At 41.9% G+C, this 17,973-nt stretch overlaps 1 protein-coding gene across 3 annotated transcripts in view; it reads left to right on the top strand.

Annotated features, from left to right (window-relative positions):
* The window catches only part of POLG (DNA polymerase gamma, catalytic subunit), a 170,176-nt gene that overhangs the window by 66,472 nt on the left and 85,731 nt on the right, over positions 1-17,973 (top strand). For all 3 annotated transcript variants that reach the window (XR_011320805.1, XM_069766214.1, XM_069766215.1), the window contains exon 7: positions 7,858-8,040. Coding sequence is in view for 2 of the 3 variants with exons in the window: in XM_069766214.1 (XP_069622315.1) it covers positions 7,858-8,040 (183 nt within the window). In the remaining variant the exon portion in view is untranslated. The remainder of the gene's footprint in view (positions 1-7,857; positions 8,041-17,973) is intronic.

Raw genomic sequence — 17,973 nt, 5'->3', positions numbered from 1 at the left:
ACTATCCCGTCGAGGGTCAGATAGGCCCAGGGTACCTCGACGGGATAGTACGTCTAAGGTCAGAGAGGGGTTAAAGGCACATGACCCATATTCCCTGGTCTTAAAGGCACAAGACCAGTATTCCTGGTCTTAAAGGCACATGACCAGTATTCCCTGGTCTTAAAGGCACATGACCAGTATTCCCTGGTCTTAAAGGCACATGACCAATATTTCCTGGTCTTAAGGGCACATGACCAGTATTCCCTGGTCTTAAGGGCACCCTAAATGAGCTCAGGAGCCCTCTGCCGCTGATCCCAGCTTATCCCAGAGTACCTAGTTCCCTGAGTGGGCTTCGTCACTGCCGCAACCTATGGATTCTCTGACAAGAGATTGAATCCCTCCATGAACCCTCTGTGGTTCGGAGTACTCACAGGACCAATATAGATGTCCCTTTCCTTCATGCGAGCCGTCGGCTAGCCGGAGCCGCAAGTTTTCTAGAGACGTACAGACGCCTAGAAACGTACACGCGCCTAGAAAACGGAAGTTTCATTTCCTGATCCCTCACCAATGGTTTGCTGAGAACAAGTCTCTGAATATGGATCGGATATTTCCTTGGTTCTGGACTCACCGGAACTTAAGAAAAAGATGGATTCACCTAATTATATCATCAACCAGTCTCGGTAGAGTGACGAGCACTTCGGTTCTACTCTAGATCACGCAGAGTCCCTCATGAGGAAACTAAACTCCCTCGCAGAGCATTTGCCATTCACCTGGACAGGTAGCGTCCGGATAAGCGATCCACTGGACAGAAACCTCTGCAAGCACGGTATCCTTTTTTTCAGCTAATATGCAAACATGCGGGGTGTTCACGTATACCCACCTAAGACGTGAGATGCCATGCTTGGTCTGATTCTTAATGGCGACGGGTCCTTTTTAAAGGGCACCGATCTCCCCACACCATCGATACACGAGCACATGGAGTGTCGCCTCCATGCATCCCTTCTACAACCAGGCCTAATGCCAGACAACCAGCCCTGTCCACCCAGGGACCTTTTTCAATGTAGAATTGGCTGGAATTGAGATAGGACACAATGTCGCGTTTTGAGAGCCCCTGATGTGCCTAAACAGTAGAAACCCCCCACAAGTGACACCATTTTGGAAACTAGACCCCTTAAGGAACTTATCTAGATGTGTGGTGAGCACTTTAAACCCCCAAGTGCTTCACAGAAATTTATAAAGTAGAGCAGTGAAAATAAAAAATCCTTGTTTTTCCCTCAAAAATGAATTTTAGCCTGCAATTTTTTATATCTCAATTCAAGCCAATTCTACATTGAAAAAATAAAACGGCACTCCTTCTCTTCCAAGCTCTGCGGTGCGCCCAAACAGTGGTTTACCCCCACATATGGGGTATCAACGTACTCAGGAGAAATTGCACAACAACTTTTGTGGTCTAATTTCTCCTGTTACCCTTGTCAAAATAAAATTTTGGGGGCAAAAAGATCATTTTTTAGAAATAATGCAATTGTTTTTTTTTTTTCACGGCTCTACGTTATAAACTTCCGTGAAGCACCTGGGGGGTTTAAAGTGCTCACCACACATCTAGATAAGTTCCTTAAGGGGTCTAGTTTCCAAAATGGGGTCACTTGTGGGGGGTTTCCACTGTTTAGGCACATCAGGGGCTCTCAAAACGCGACATGGCGTCAGATCTCAATTCCAGCCAATTCTACATTGAAAAAGTCAAATGGCGCTCCTTCTCTTCCAAGCTCTGCGGTGCGCCCAAACAGTGATTTACCCCCATATATGGGGTATTGGCGTATTCAGGAGAAATTGCACAACAAAATTTATGGTTAAATTTCTGTTTTTACACTTGTGAAAATAAAAAAAAAAAAGGTTCTGAAGTAAAATGTTTGCAAAAAAAGGTTAAATGTTTATTTTTTCCTTCCACATTTTCAGTTCCTGTGAAGCACGTAAAGGGTTAATAAACTTCTTGAATGTGGTTTTGAGCACCTTGAGGGGTGCAGTTTTTAGAATGGTGTCACACTTGGTTATTTTCTATCATATAAACCCTTCAAAATGACATCAAATGTGATGCGGTCCCTATAAAAAAATGGTGTTGTAAAAATGAGAAATTGCTGGTCAACTTTTAACCCTTATAACTCCCTAACAAAAAAATATTGTTTCCAAAATTGTGCTGATGTAAAGTAGACATGTGGGAAATGTTATTTATTAACTATTTTTTGTGACATATCTCTCTGATTTAAGGGCATAAAAATACAAAGTTTGAAAATTGCAAAATTTTAAAATTTTTTGCCATATTTCCGTTTTTTTTCATAAATAATCGCAAGTACTATCGAAGAAATATTACCACTAACATGAAGTACAATATGTCAGGAAAAAAAGTCTCAGAATCAGCCGTTAAAGCGCTCCAGAGTTATAACCTCATAAAGTGACAGTGGTCAGAATTGTAAAAATTGGCTCGGTCATTAAGTACCAAATTGGCTCTGTCACTAAGGGGTTAAGACTCTCTGGATCACACTGTGCTCTGCGTGGCCCAGAAGTGGCTTTTAACCCTTTCACGTCTGAGCCTGTTTTCACCTTCCTGGCCATGCCAAATTTTACAATTCTGACCACTGTCATTTTATGTGTTAATAACCCTGGAACGCTTCAACGGATCCCACTGAATCTGAGATTGTTTTTGCATGACACATTGTACTTTATGCTAGTTCTAAATTTAGGGAGGTAGTTTTGGCATTTGTTTATGAAAATATTGAAATATTGGCGAAAAATTTGAAAATTTCGGAATTTTCAAAGTTTCAATTTTTGTATCCTTAACCCCTTAATCCTATATGACGTACTATCCCGTCAAGGTGACCTGGGACTTAATTGCCAGTGACGGGATAGTACGTCACACGCAATCGGCCGCGCTGACTATCGCAGCTGACATCCGGCACTACGTGCCAGGAGCGGTCACGGACCGCTCCCGGCACATTAACCCCCGGCACACCGCGATCAAACATGATTGCAGTGTTCTGGGGGCATAGGGAAGCATCGCGCAGGGAGGGGGCTCCCTGCGGGCTTCCCTGAGACAATCGGTACAAGGCGATGTACTCGCCTTGTACCGAGCGTCTCCTTTCTGCAGGCCCCGGATCCAAAATGGCCGTTGGGCTACTTCCGGGTCCTGCAGGGAGTACTTCCGGGTCCAGAGCAGGCTCTGGTAACCAAGCAGCAGGGCACGCCAGATCGCTGATCTGACACAGTGCTCTGCAAAGTGTCAGATCAGCGAAAAAAAAAATTAAAATATATATATATATATATATATATATATATATATATATACACATATATATATATCTTTCCCATAAATACATTTCTTTATCTAAATAAAAACAAAAAAAAACAATAAAAGCACACATATTTAGTATCGCCGCGTCCGTAACGACCCGACCTATAAAACTGTCCCACTAGTTAACCCATTCAGGGAACACCGTAAATAAAAAAAAAAAAAAAAAAAAAAAAGAGGCAAAAAACAACGCTTTATTATCATACCGCCCAACAAAAAGTGGAATAACACGCGATCAAAAACACGGATATAAATAACCATGGTACCGCTGTAAACGTCGTCTTGTCCGGCAAAAAACGAGCCGCCATACAGCATCATCAGCGAAAAAAGTTACAGTCCTCAGAATAAAGCGATGCAAAAATAATTATTTTTTCTATAAAATAGTTTTTATCGTATAAAAAGTGCCAAAACATAAAATAATGATATAAGTGAAGTATCGCTGTAAACGTACTGACCCGAAGAATAAAACTGCTTTATCCATTTTACCAAATGCGGAACGGTATAAACGCCCCCCAAAAGAAATTCATGAATAGCTGGTTTTTGGTCATTCTGCCTCACAAAAATCGGAATAAAAAGCAATCAAAAAATGTCACGTGCCCGAAAATGTTACCAATAAAAACGTCAACTCGTGCTGCAAAAAAAAAAGACCTCACATGACTCTTTGGACTAAAATATGGAAAAATTATAGGTCTCAAAATGTGGTAACGCAAAAAATATTTTTTGCAATAAAAAGCGTCTTTTAGTGTGTGACGGCTGCCAATCATAAAAATCCGCTAGAAAACTCGCTATAAAAGTAAATCAAATCCCCCTTCATCACCCCCTTAGTTAGGGATACATAAAAAAAATTAATAAAATGTATTTATTTCCATTTTCCCATTAGGGTTAGGGTTAGGGTTGGAGCTAGGGTTGGGGTTAAGGTTGGGGCTAAAGTTAGGGTTGGGGCTAAAGTTAGGGTTACATTTACGGTTGGGATTAGGGTTAGGGGTGTGTCAGGGTTAGGGGTGTGGTTAGGGTTATGGTTGGGATTAGGGTTAGGGGTGTGTTGGGGTTAGGGTTTGTTAGAATTGGGGGTTTCCATTGTTTAGGCACATCAGGGCTCTCCAAACGCGACATGGCGTCCGATCTCAATTCCAGCCAATTCTGCGTTGAAAAAGTAAAACAGTGGTCCTTCCTTTCCGAGCTCTCCCGTGTGCCCAAACAGGGGTTTACCCCAACATATAGGGTATCAGCATACTCAGGACAAATTGGACAACAAATATTGTGGTCCAAGTTCTCTTGTTACCCTTGGGAAAATAAAAATTTGGGGGTCTAAAAAAACATTTTTGTGGGAAAAAAATTAATTTTTATTTTCAAGACTCTGAGCTGTCAAAACACATCTAGATAAGTTCCTTAGGGGGTCTACTTTCCAAAATGGTGTCACTTCTAGGGGGTTTCTACTGTGTAGGTGCATCAGGGGCTCTGCAAATGCAATGTGACGCCTGCAGACCAATCCATCTAAGTCTGCATTCCAAATGGCGCTCCTTCCCTTCCGAGCTCTGCCATGCGCCCAAAAGGTGGTTCTTCCCCATATATGGGGTATCAGCACACTCAGGACAAATTGGACAACACCTTTTGGGGTCCAATTTCTCTTATTACCCTTGGAAAAATACAAAACTGGGGGCTAATAAATAATTTTTGTGGAAAAAAATTATTTTTTATTTTCACGGCTCTGCGTTAAAAACTGTAGTGAAACACTTGGGGGTTCAAAGTTCTCACAACACATCTAGATAAGTTTTTTTGGGGGTCTACTTTCCAAAATGGTGTCACTTGTGGGGGGTATCTACTGTTTAGGTACATCAGGGGCTCTGCAAACGCAACATGGCATCCCATCTCAATTCCAGTCAATTTTGCATTGAAAAGTCAAAAGGCGCTCCTTCCCTTCCGAGCTCTGCCATGCGCCCAAACAGTGGTTTACCCCCACATGTGGGGTATCGGCGTACTCAGAACAAATGGCACAACAACTTTTGGGATCCAATTTCTTCTCTTACCCTTGGGAAAATAAAACAAATTGGAGCTGAAGTAAATTTTTTGTGAAACAAAGTTAAATGTTCATTTTTATTTAAACATTCCAAAAATTCCTGTAAAACACCTGAAGGGTTAATAAACTTCTTGAAAATGGTTCTGAAGTAAAATGTTTGCAAAAAAAGGTTAAATGTTTATTTTTTCCTTCCACATTTTCAGTTCCTGTGAAGCACGTAAAGGGTTAATAAACTTCTTGAATGTGGTTTTGAGCACCTTGAGGGGTGCAGTTTTAGAATGGTGTCACACTTGGTTATTTTCTATCATATAGACCCCTCAAAATGACTTCAAATGTGATGTGGTCCCTAAAAAATATTGGTGTTGTAAAAATTTTTAACCCTTATAACTCCCTAACAAATCCTTTTAATCCTTATAACTAAAAAAAAATGTTGGTTCCAAATTTGTGCTGATGTAAAGTAGACATGTGGGAAATGTTACTTATTAAGTATTTAGTGTGACATATCTCTGTGATTTAAGGGCATAAAAATTCAAATTTGGAAAATTGCAAAATTTTCAAAATTTTCGCAAAATTTGTTTTTTTTTCCACAAATAAACGCAAGTTATATTGAAGAAATTTTACCACTATCATGAAGTACAATATGTCACGAGAAAACAATGTCAGAATCGCCAAGATCCGTTGAAGCGTTCCAGAGTTATAACCTCATAAAGGGACAGTGGTCAGAATTGTAAAAATTGGCCCGGTTATTAACATGCAAACCACCCTTGGGGCTTAAGGGGTTAAACCTGTAGTAGTCATGCTGTACAAAATAATTAATATATAGCTTTTTCCATATGTCTACTTTACATCTGCATGATTTTTGAAACCTAATTTTTTGTTAGAAAGTTAGAAGGGTTAAAAGTTTACTAATTTCTAATTTTTCCAACAAAATTTCCAAAAAAACATGTTTTTTAGGGAAGATATCACATTTAAAGTAACTTTGAGGAGCCTGTATGACAGTAAATGACAGTAAATACCTAAAAGTGACACCATTCTTAAAACTGTTCCAAAACCACATTCAGGAAGTTTATTAATCCTTCAGGTGCTGCACAGGAACTAAAACAATGTGGAAGGAAAACATGAATATTTTACTTTATCTAACAAAAATGTACAGGATGCTCTTACGTAGGTGGTGTAAAGGTGGTGGTGGGATGGACATGAAAAAACAAAGTCGTGGACAAAAGCGAGCACAGCTGCTGATCAGTGATGTGCATCACTGATCAGCGCTCAGTGGCTGCAGGATGCATGCGCTCAGATGGTGAAAAAGAAAAAAAGCTGAGTGATGAAGTACTGATCAGCGCTCGGCAGCATAAGCCGGTAAAGGGGGTAGAGAGGTATTGGAAGGGATTACAAAAAAATGCAAGGTCTTCTGATCTTCTTTATGCAATCATCTGCTGCAGAAGTGGTGGCAAAGGCTAAAATAGTCTGCGACACCACAAGGGTCAGCAGAACGACAGTGACCACTCCACAGACTTCTCCAACCTAGAATGGGGCAGTGCAGAGCGATCACTGAGAGGTAAGACTGCGCTCCCGCTCACGGATTGTTGCAATCAGCATCATCATCCAATCAATGCTGGGCCTGCTGACGCTGCGGTCTCTTAGCACCAGCCTATGATCAGTGCTATGTAGGCTTCATAGGCTTTCATTGGTCTCATGACTCCATGTATATTGTTTGCATACACAGATAAATGCCGACTAGACTCGCCTCAGTTTTCTCAATTGAAGAGAATTGAGAAACACACAGGAATCTAGTCGGCACCCGACCACAAGTATGCAGATCACATGTGGTCATGAGACTGCTCAGACGTGTATCTCACATTGTCACGTTTTGCCAGTCTGCAGTCACATAGAACGACTGCAGACTTTTCCTCTGCAATACCAGACACGGCCACCACTAAAAATATGGAGCTGTGCCTGGTAAACTATGGACGTGATGGAGCATTTGGTGGGGATGAGTAGAGTTAGTTGATTATATCTGAGAAGTCACACTACTACCCATAGGCCATCAATTTTGCTACTTTAAATATGGACACAACACGGACTACGTACTGATGCAATCTGTGTGCTGGATGCGGTTCCTCGTTCATCCATTATACTCTAGAAAAACAGACATGTCTCTGTGAGTTTTGAATAAACACGAACATGTGTACAGCACCAAAGGTTATAATGGGAACGTGGACTGCCCGTTAAAAAAAACAAAAAACACATACGTGCGTCGTGTATGGTTGGATGAGCCCTAACATTGTTCTTACTGAGCAATGGACATGCAGCAGCACATTCCCACTGACACCCACAGCAATACTCCCACCACACTGTGCTCCATGTACAATCTGATCTGTGTACGCACCACGTGCAATATATTCTTACATATCTATCACTGTGCAGAAGTATTAATCATATTTCATACATTGTGTTGACATTTTTCTATAAAATGTTCTGATCTATTATTTTTTTAAATCCAAGCTGTTCTCCCATTTTGTAGATGTCCTCACCCTGTGACTCTCGCTGGGATGCTAGAAATGGGTGTTTCCTACCTACCAGTGAACCAGAACTGGGAGAAGTATCTAGATGAAGCTCAGATCACTTATGAGGAGCTGCAGAAAGAGATGAAGAAATCCCTCATGAACCTGGCGAATGACGCCTGTCAGCTGCTGTTTGAGGACAGGTGCGTGATCAAAAGAAGACAGAAAAGTTTTCAGTGGACCTGTCATCGGATTTCTGCTGACCGAACCACGGCGGATTTGCATACTTTAAAACGTATGGTTCGGGAAGCATGCATCAGATGACCAGTTCCCTTTTAAATACAATTCATGGTTTTAACCAAATTTAATGAAAGATAAACTTAGGCACTCAACTTAAGTTGAGTTTGTTGTAATTTATTGTAGTCCTCAAAATAAACGTTTCGGCCTCAATGCTTGGCCTTCTTCAGTAACAATTTCCATAAGGAAGATATAGAAGCGTCCCTTGGACGTGATGTGGGATGTACGGCACTAGTGCAGTATGAGCTGCTCAAGGTAATGAAGTCCGGGTTATAGTGTCCACAGTTAGTTACAAGAGACCGGTGCCGGCTTGTGCTAGTGCGACGCGGTATCCACGGCAGACTACCACATCTCCTGGGCAGGGGAGGAAGCAAAAGACAATACTGATGTTACAGCCGGGGATCACAGTGGATTCATTTTGTGAGGTAAAATGTTTCTGTTTTTAACCCCTTAACCCCCAAGGGTGGTTTGCACTTTAATGACCAGGCCAATTTTTTCAATTCTGACCACTGTCCCTTTATGAGGTTATAACTCTGGAACGCTTCAACGGATCCTGATGATTCTGACATTGTATTCTCTTGACATATTGTACTTCATGATAGTGGTAAAACTTCTTTGATATTACCTGCGTTTATTTGTGAAAAAAAAAACGGAAATTTGGCAAAAATTTAGCAATTTTCCAACTTTGAATTTTTATGCCCTTAAATCACAGAGATGCAATACAGAGCAAAAGTTTGGACACCCCTTCTCATTTAAGGATTTTTCTGTATTTTCATGACTATGAAAATTGTACATTCACACTGAAGGCATCAAAACTATGAATTAACTGTGGAATTATATACTTAACAAAAAAGTGTGAAACAAATGTCTTATATTCTAGGTTCTTCAAAGTAGCCACCTTTTGCTTTGATGACTGCTTTGCACACTCTTGGCATTCTCTTGATGAGCTTCAAGAGGTAGTCACCGGGAATGGTTTTCACTTCACAGGTGTGCCCTGTCAGGTTTAATAAGTAGGATTTCTTGCCTTATAAATGGGGTTGGGACCATCAGTTTTATTGTGCAGAAGTCTCGTGGATACACAGCTAATAGTCCTACTGAATAGACTGTTAGCTGCTTTTTCTTGCCATAATACAAATTCTAAGTAAAGAAAAATGAGTGGCCATCATTACTTTAAGAAATGAAGGTCAGTCAGTCCGAAAAATTGTGCAAACTTTGAAAGTGTCCCCAAGTGCAGTGGCAAAAACCATCAAGCACTACAAAGAAACTGGCTCACATGAGGACCGCCCCAGGAAAGGAAGACCAAGAGTCACCTCTGCTTCTGAGGATAAGTTTATCCAAGTGACCAGCCTCAGAAATCGCATGTTAACTGCAGCTCAGATTAGAGACCAGGTCAATGACACACAGAGTTCTAGCAGCAGACACATCTCTACAACAACTGTTAAGAGGAGACTTTGTGCAGCAGGCCTTCATGGTAAAATAGCTGCTAGTAAACCACTGCTAAGGGCAGGCAACAAGCAGAAGAGACTTGTTTGGGCTAAAGAACACACGGAATGGACATTAGACCAGTGGAAATCTGTGCTTTGGTCTGATGAGTCCAAATTTGAGATCTTTGGTTCCAACCACCGTGTCTTTGTGCGACGCAGAAAAGGTGAACAGATAGACTCTACATGCCTGGTTCCCACCGTGAAGCATGGAGGAGGTGTGATGGTGTGGGGGTGCTTTGCTGGTGACACTGTTGGGGATTTATTCAAAATTGAAGGCATACTGAACCAGCATGGCTACTACAGCATCTTGCAGCGGCATGCTATTCCATCCGGTTTGCGTTTAGTTGGACCATCATTTATTTTTCAACAGGACAATGACACCAAACGCACCTCCAGGCTGTGTAAGGGCTATTTGACCAAGAAGGAGAGTGATGGCGTGCTACGCCAGATAACCTGGCCTCCACAGTCACCAGACCTGAACCCAATCGAGATGGTTTGAAGTGAGCTGGACAGCAGAGTGAAGGCAAAAGGGCCAACAAGTGCTAAGCATCTCTGGGAACTCCTTCAAGATTGTTGGAAGACCATTCTCGGTGACTACCTATTGAAGCTCATCAAGAGAATGCCAAGAGTGTGTAAAGCAAATGAGAAGGTCTGTCCAAAAGTTTGGTCTGTACTGTATGTCACACAAAATACTTAATAAGTAGCATTTCCCACATGTCTACTTTACATCAGCACAATTTTGGAACCAACATTTTTTTTTAGTTATAAGGATTAAAAGTTGACCAGAAATTTCTCATTTTTACAACACCATTTTGTTTTAGGGACCACATCACATTTGAAGTCACTTTGAGGGGTCTATCTGATAGAAAATAACCAAGTGTGACACCATTCTAAAAACTGCACCCCTCAACGTACTCAAAACCACATTCAAGAAGTTTATTAACCCTTCAGCTGTTTCACAGGAATTTTTGGAATGTTTAAAAAAAAATGAACATTTAACTTTTTTTTCACAAAAAATTTACTTCAGCTCCAATTTGTTTTATTTTCCCAAGGGTATCAGGAGAAATTGGACCTCAAAAGTTATTGTACAATTTGTCCTGAGTACGCTGATACTCCATATGTGGAGGTAAATCACTGTTTGGGCGCATGGCAGAGCTCGGAAGCGAAGGAGCGCCGTTTGACTTTTCAATGTAAAATTGACTGGAATTGAGATAGGACGCCATGTTGCGTTTGGGGAGCCCCTGATGTGCCTAAAGGTTGAAACCACCCACAAGTGACACCATTTTGGAAAGTAAACCCCCCCTAAGTAACTATTCTAGATGTGTGGTGAGCACTTTGACCCACCAAGTGCTTCACAGAACTTTATAATGTAGAGCCTTAAAAATAAAAAATCATATTTTTTTTCACAAAAATGATCTTTTCGCCCCTAATTTTTTATTTTCCAAAGGGTAACAGGATAAATTGGACCCCAAAAGTTGTTGTCCGATTTGTCCTGAGTACGCTAATACCGCAAATGTGGGGGTGAACCACCGCTTGGGCGCATGGCAGAGCTCGGAAGGGAAGGAGCACTGTTTTACCTTTTCAACGCAGAATTGGCTGGAATTGAGATCGGACGCCATGTCGCGTTTGGAGAGCCCCTGATGTGTCTAAACAGTGGAAACCCCCCAATTCTAACTGAAACCCTAACCCAAACACACCCCTAACCCTAATCCCAACCATAACCCTAACCACACCCCTAACTCCAACACACCCCTAACCCTGACACACCCCTAATCCCAACTGTAAGTGTAATCCAAACCCTAACTTTAGCCCCAACCCTAACCCTAACTTTAGCCCTATCCCTAACTTTAGCCCCAACCCTAACCCTAATGGGAAAATGGAAATAAATACATTTTTTTAATTTTATTATTTTTCCCTAACTAAGGAGGTGATGAAGGGGGGTTTGATTTACTATTTATAATGGTTTTTTTTTAGCAGATTTTTATGATTGGTGGCTGTCACACACTATTGCAAAAAATAGTTTTTGCGTCTACACATTTTGAGAGCTATAATTTTTCCATATTTTGTTAAACAGAGTCTTGCGAGGTCTTGTTTTTTGCGGGACGAGTTGATGTTTTTATTGGTACCGTTTTCGGGCACGTGACATTTTTTGATCGCTTTTTATTCCGAATTTTGTTAGGCAGAATGACCAAAAACCAGCTATTCATGAATTTCTTTTGGGGGGCGTTTCTACCATTCCACGTTTGATAAAATTGATACAGCAGTTTTATTCTTCGGGTCAGTACGATTACAGCGATACCTCATTTATATCTTTTTATGTTTTGGCGCTTTTATACAATAAAAACTATTTTATATAAAAAAATAATTATTTTTGCATTGCTTTATTCTGAGGACTATAACTTTTTTATTTTTTCGCTGATGACGCTGTATGGCGGCTCGTTTTTTGCAGGACAAGATGACGTTTCAGCAGTACCATGTTTTTTTTATATCCGTCTTTTTGATCGCGTGTTATTACATTTTTTGTTTGGCGGTAAATAAAGCGTTGTTTTTTTGCCTTGTTTTATTTATTTTTTTTACAGTGTTCACTGAAGTGGTTAACTAGTGGGACAGTTTTATAGGTGAGATCGTTACGGATGTGGCGATACTAAATATGTTTACTTTTATTTTTTTTTTATTTGGATAAAGAAATTTATTTATTGGAACAATACATTTTTTTTTCTTTAGGAATTTTTTTTAGATTACACATGTAAATATTTTTTTTTTTTACTTTGTCCCAGGGTGGGATATTATGCTGACAGGCAGTGCTGCAGGCTTGCCGGCGCCTGCTCTAAGCAGACGCTTGCTAGCCACCTCCCTGCAGGACCTGGAAGGAGCTCCGCGGCCATTTTGGATCCGGGGCCTGCAGGACCTGCATCGTGTTGTTCCGGACCTGCATCATGTTGTTCCGGACCTGCATCGCGTTGTTCCGAGGGTCTCAGGGAATCACGTAGGGAGCCCCCTCCCTGCATGATGCTTCCCTATGCTGGTGGAGCGCTGCGATCATGTTTGATCGCAGTGTTCCGGGGGTTGATGTGCCATTCCTGGCACATGGTGCCGGATGTCAGCTGTAATAATCAAATAAAAATCAAAATAAAAAAGTTATATCTCTCAGAATAAAGCAATGCAAAAATAATTATTTTTTTTATAAAAATAGTTTTTATTAAGTAAAGGCACCAAAACAAAAAATGATATAATTTGGGTATCGCTGTAATCTTACTGACCTGAAGACTACCTTACCAATTTTACCAGAAGCGGAAAAGTTTAAAAAAACAAAAAACAAAAAGCAATTCCTGAATTGCTGGTTTGTGTTCATTCTGTCTCCCAAAAATCGGAATGGAAAGCGATCAAAAAATGTCATGTGCCCTAAAATTGTACCAATAGAAATGTCCGCTTGTCACGCAAAAAACAAGCCATTGCATAACTCTGCGGAAATATGGAAAACTTATAGGTCTCAAAATGTGATGCAAAAAGCAGTTTTCGCAATTAAAAGCGTCTTTTTTTTTTTTTTTGTGTATGACAGCAGCCAAACATAAAAGCACTATCTAAATCTGGTATTGCTGTATTCGCACCATCCCGAAGAGTAAAGTTGCCTAATCACTTATACCGCACGAGGAACGGCGTCCAAAAAAATAAAACCAATTCTTCACATGCTGTTTTTTTTTTTTATTCTGCCTCCCAAGGTTCTAAAACACGTATTGAACACAGCAATAGATGTATGACACTAGTTATACAGAAAGGTGATAATAGTAAGTCTAGCATACAGTGAGTGATATATATCTGCTGTATAGGGGAGAATGGCAGACCATTCAGGAATTGGTGTCAAACCAAAAAGAAGTGCTGAACAAACAAGGGTAAAAAAATAACAGAACAATGAAAATTAAGACTAAAATACCTTTATTAGTGAGGGTAAAATGTAGCACTACAAGCAAAAAAGAGATGCCCGCACGGGTAGAAAAATAATACATGATTACACCAAATGCTAAAATACAATAATATTACAATTTTAAGTCAATACACCCCAAAGATTGCAGTAAGGCTCGGCACACATTTAGCCTGCTCTCTATGCTGAGCGCTTACACCAGGGTTTCAGTGTAAATCGATGTGAATACGTTTCTGCCCAATAATGACAGAAGTATTCTAGGAGTGATACCTTTATTGGCTAACCTGAAAATAATATGTTTGCAAGCTTTCAGAGCACAGTGGCTCATTCTTCAGGCAGGATTACAAACCTGAAGAAGGAGCCACTGTGCTCTGAAAGCTTGCAAACATATTATTTTCTGGTTAGCCAATAAAGGTATCACTCCTAGAATACTTCTGTCATCATTGGGCAGAAAAGTATTCACATCGATTTTTCTGGCTAACACGGTACCACAATACAATTTGTTATTGTACATCAGTGTAAATCTCTGAAATACGTGATTCAGATGGAAACTTTGGCGGAAGATTCCCTATAATAAAGCAGATGGAGGCACTGTGGACACCATAGGACCTGTGATCCGGCGGTGTACATCTTTTGTGCTGTTGGCAGAGTTTTGTGCACTTCTGAAAAGAGGGACACCGCTGTACAGAGGCCAGACTGAGTCCAGAGGAACTCTGCTGCCTTATTATAGTGAATGGATCCATTCGGGAGTTTCATCTGTCACGTCACTCTGACATTTAAACCCTAATGTAAGTGCTCAGCGTAGAGCGCCGGACAAATGTGATAAATATTATGTAAAATGTTCCCAATAAAAGCTTCAACTCAATCCACAGAAAGCAAGCCCCCACTCAAGTCTGTCTTCTGTTTATGAATATATAGGGGGCTTCCACGTTACTAGTAGCACAAAGACTCTGGAAAAGCTAAATGGCTCCTCGCCCCCCAAAAGAAATTCAGCAAATTCTCTGGTCAAAAAAAACAAATGCCCCCCTCCCTTCTGAGCCTTAGTGTGCCTAAACCACATTTAGCGCCCATATATTTGGCATTTCTGTAGTGATGAGAGCCTGCCTAATTTACAGGTGCGTGTCTCCTGAAGCATGAGCTGGGCATAATGTACTCTGGTGACTCTAGCATACTGGTCACTACAACGGCAGTTTGCAATTTCCACTACTGCTTGTTTCTGGAAAACCCCCATGGAGTCAAAATTGTCATTTCATCTGTAGATACATTTCCAAAGGGGTATAATTTCCAAATGGGGTCACTTGAGTTGGGATTCTGCTTTTCTAGCACTTATGGCTCTGTATACAGAATCCACAAACTATTCTGGGAAAATCTGTGCTCCAGGAGGCAAATAGATCTCTGTCCCTCCCGAGTCTCGCATATCTCCGTCCCTCCCGAGTCTCTCCATATAGTTAAGCAGTACTGTACAGCCACATATGGGGTATTTCTACATTCACCAGAAATGTGAGACAAATTTTGGTGCCATTTTTTCCGTTTTCCCAGTATGAAAATGTAAAATTTGGGGCTAACACAATTTTTGTGGTAAAAATGTAAACTACTTTTTTCTTCTCTGCCCAATGGTATAGAATTCTGTGAGACCTGTTCTGTCAATAAAATCATTGCACCCCTAGATGAATTCATTGAGAAGTTTTAGTTTATAAAAATGGTGTCACTTATGGGGGGCGGTTTTGCTGTTCTGGCACCTCAGGGGCTCTGCCAATATGACATGGCACCCTCAAACCAGTGTAGCAAAATATGCACTATAATATGGCGCTAATTCCCTTCTGAGCTTTGCTCTGTGCCTAAAAAGTAGTTTTCGACCACATATTGAGTATTGGTGAACTCAGGAGAAATTGAAAAGCAATTTTCTCCTGTTACCCTTGTGAAAATACAAAATTTGGAGCTAAAAAATATTTTTGCTGGAAAAATGTGAATCCGACTTCCAAAAAGTTCCTTACCAATCTCTCCTTCCAGGGGTCACTACTCTTTGGGTCTAAACTGGATCAGCTCATCTCGGACGCTATCAGTGGTATGAGTACCTCTCTTTCCCAGTGTAAGCCTAAACGTCCATTCACCAGGAGACTTTCTTTTCAGTTTCGTCCCTTTTGTCAGTGTTAGTTCTCCTCCTGTGGGAACTCCTCCTGGCGAGATTAGTCCCTGGCTCAGCGAGAGGGGAGGAAACAATCCTTTAAACTTGCCCCATCATGGTGCCCTAAGGGTCGCTCTGCCAAATCCTCTGGTTCCCGATCCAATAGATTCTCTTCGGCATGACAGGTCACCGCCACCTGGGAATACTCTCAGGTTAGGTGGCCATGTTCTGCTTTACCGGGACGTGGGCTATCCTTAGTCTATGATGCCTGGGTCAGGGAGATTGTTACTACATGTTACAAAATAGAATTTTCTTCTCTCCCATGCAGACGATTCTTTATATCCCATCCTCCAAGGGTCTAAACTCCAGTCTCTGGTTTCTTCCAAGCCATTGACGCTCTTCTCTGGGCAGGGATCATCGTACCCGTTCCCTCTCAGGTACGCTTCTTGGGTTTCTATTCCCACCTCTTCTTGGTCCCGATCCTGGCTCATTTCTCCCGATCCTGGATCTTCAGCTACTAAACCAGTGGGTATGCCTTCGTCATTTCCGTATGGAATCCGTCTGCTCTGTAATTGGCTCCATGGAACCCCAGGAATTGCTCTGCTAGTTGGACATTCAGGATGCCTATCTCTGCATTCAGATTTGCTTGGCACATGAGAGGTTTCTCCGCTTCGTCATCCAAGGGTAACAATAACAGTTCACCGTTCTCTTCACGCTGGCCTCTGCTCCCAGAGTGTTCACTAAGGTTATGGTGGCTGTCATGGCCATTCTTCGTTTCAAAGGGATTGTAGTCATTCCCTACCTGGACAACCTTCTGAGTTGGGGCTTTTCCCTTCTGAGACTTTTATGAAAGTTTTCAGGTCACCTTGGACCGTCTTGGATGGGTTATCAACACGGCAAAATCGTCTCTGGTACTGGCCCAGCACCTAGTTTTCTTAGGCATGCTGTTAGATACCACTCGCGCAAGAGTTCTCCTTCCAGGAGACAAGATTTTGGCACTGCGCCCTGGGGACTCGTTCTTTAAGACACCCATCCCCACACCCTCTAAGTCTATTCTTGAGGATTCTAGGGAAGATGGTTGCCGCGATGGAAGACTTTCCTTTCGCACAGTTCCAAACCCGTCCACTCTAGCTAGCCTTCCTGTCAGCTTGCGACCAAAGGATCTAGTCTCTGGATCAACCTGTTCTTTTGCCTCTTTGAGTAAGGCAGTTGCTGGCATGTTGGAGTCTCTTCCCCCTCCATTCGGCAGCGGAGATCATTCCTTTCCCTTCATTGGCAAGCTGTCATAACGGATGGGGTGGTCTTCCTTCCTCACAGAGTCCAGGGTTGCTGGAACTCTCGGGAGTCCTTTCTCCCCATCAGCCTTCTGGAAATTAGGACTATCGACTTATCTCTTCTCTACTGGCAGGACCTTCTAGCTGATCGACCAGTCCATATTCAGTCAGGCCATGCCACGGCCTTCGCATACATAAACCACTAGAGCGGCACATGTAGCGAGTCCATCATGCTAGAAATCTCATGGATTCAAACCTGGGTCAAGAGGCACACTTTCCAGATCTGTCAAAGGTGGGGCACTCCCGACGTCAATCTGATGGTTTCTCAGATGGATCACAAGGTCCCTCGTTTCATGGACACGTCTTGCGACGCACTGACAGTCGATTTGGACCCCATGGTCATTCCCTGGTCTCCGTTTCAACTTGCATGCCTTTTTCCATCTCTTCTGATACCCATACTCAAGAAGATAAAGACGGAAGGAGTTCCAGTCATCCTAGTGTCGTCAGACTGGCACAGAAGAGCCTGGTATGCAGAGTTAGTCAACCTACTCATAGATGTACCTTGGACACGTCCACACTGACCAGACTTACTCTCTAAGGGTAATCTCTTCCACCAGAATTTTCAGTCTCTCAATTTAATGGCATGTGTATTGAGGCCGCAGTCCTGAGAGAGGCTTCTTGTCCCAGGTCATACAGACCATGATCAAGGCAATGAATCCTTCATCCTCACTCCTTTATCATCGGACCTGGAAGGCCTTCTTTCGCTGGTGTCAGGATAGCCACACAGCACCCATGTCTTTTTCCCTTCCTTCTATCTTGGCTGTCTTACAATCAGGACTTGAGTTTGATTTGTCCCTTAGTACTCTCAAGGTTCACTTATCCACGCTTTCAATTCTTTTGAGCGGAATTTGGCCTCTCATCTCCAGGTCAAGACCTTCCTTCAATGAGTCGCTCACCATATCGTTTCCCTGCGGACCCGTGGGACCTTAACCTAGTTTTGAATGTTTTTCAGGGACCCCCCATTCTAACCAATTCAG

This window comes from Ranitomeya imitator, chromosome 4 (assembly GCF_032444005.1).
Source record: "Ranitomeya imitator isolate aRanImi1 chromosome 4, aRanImi1.pri, whole genome shotgun sequence".
Classification (NCBI taxonomy): domain Eukaryota; kingdom Metazoa; phylum Chordata; class Amphibia; order Anura; family Dendrobatidae; genus Ranitomeya; species Ranitomeya imitator.
Note: the sequence above shows the minus strand (reverse complement) of the source record. Positions and strands in the feature narration are given on the sequence as shown.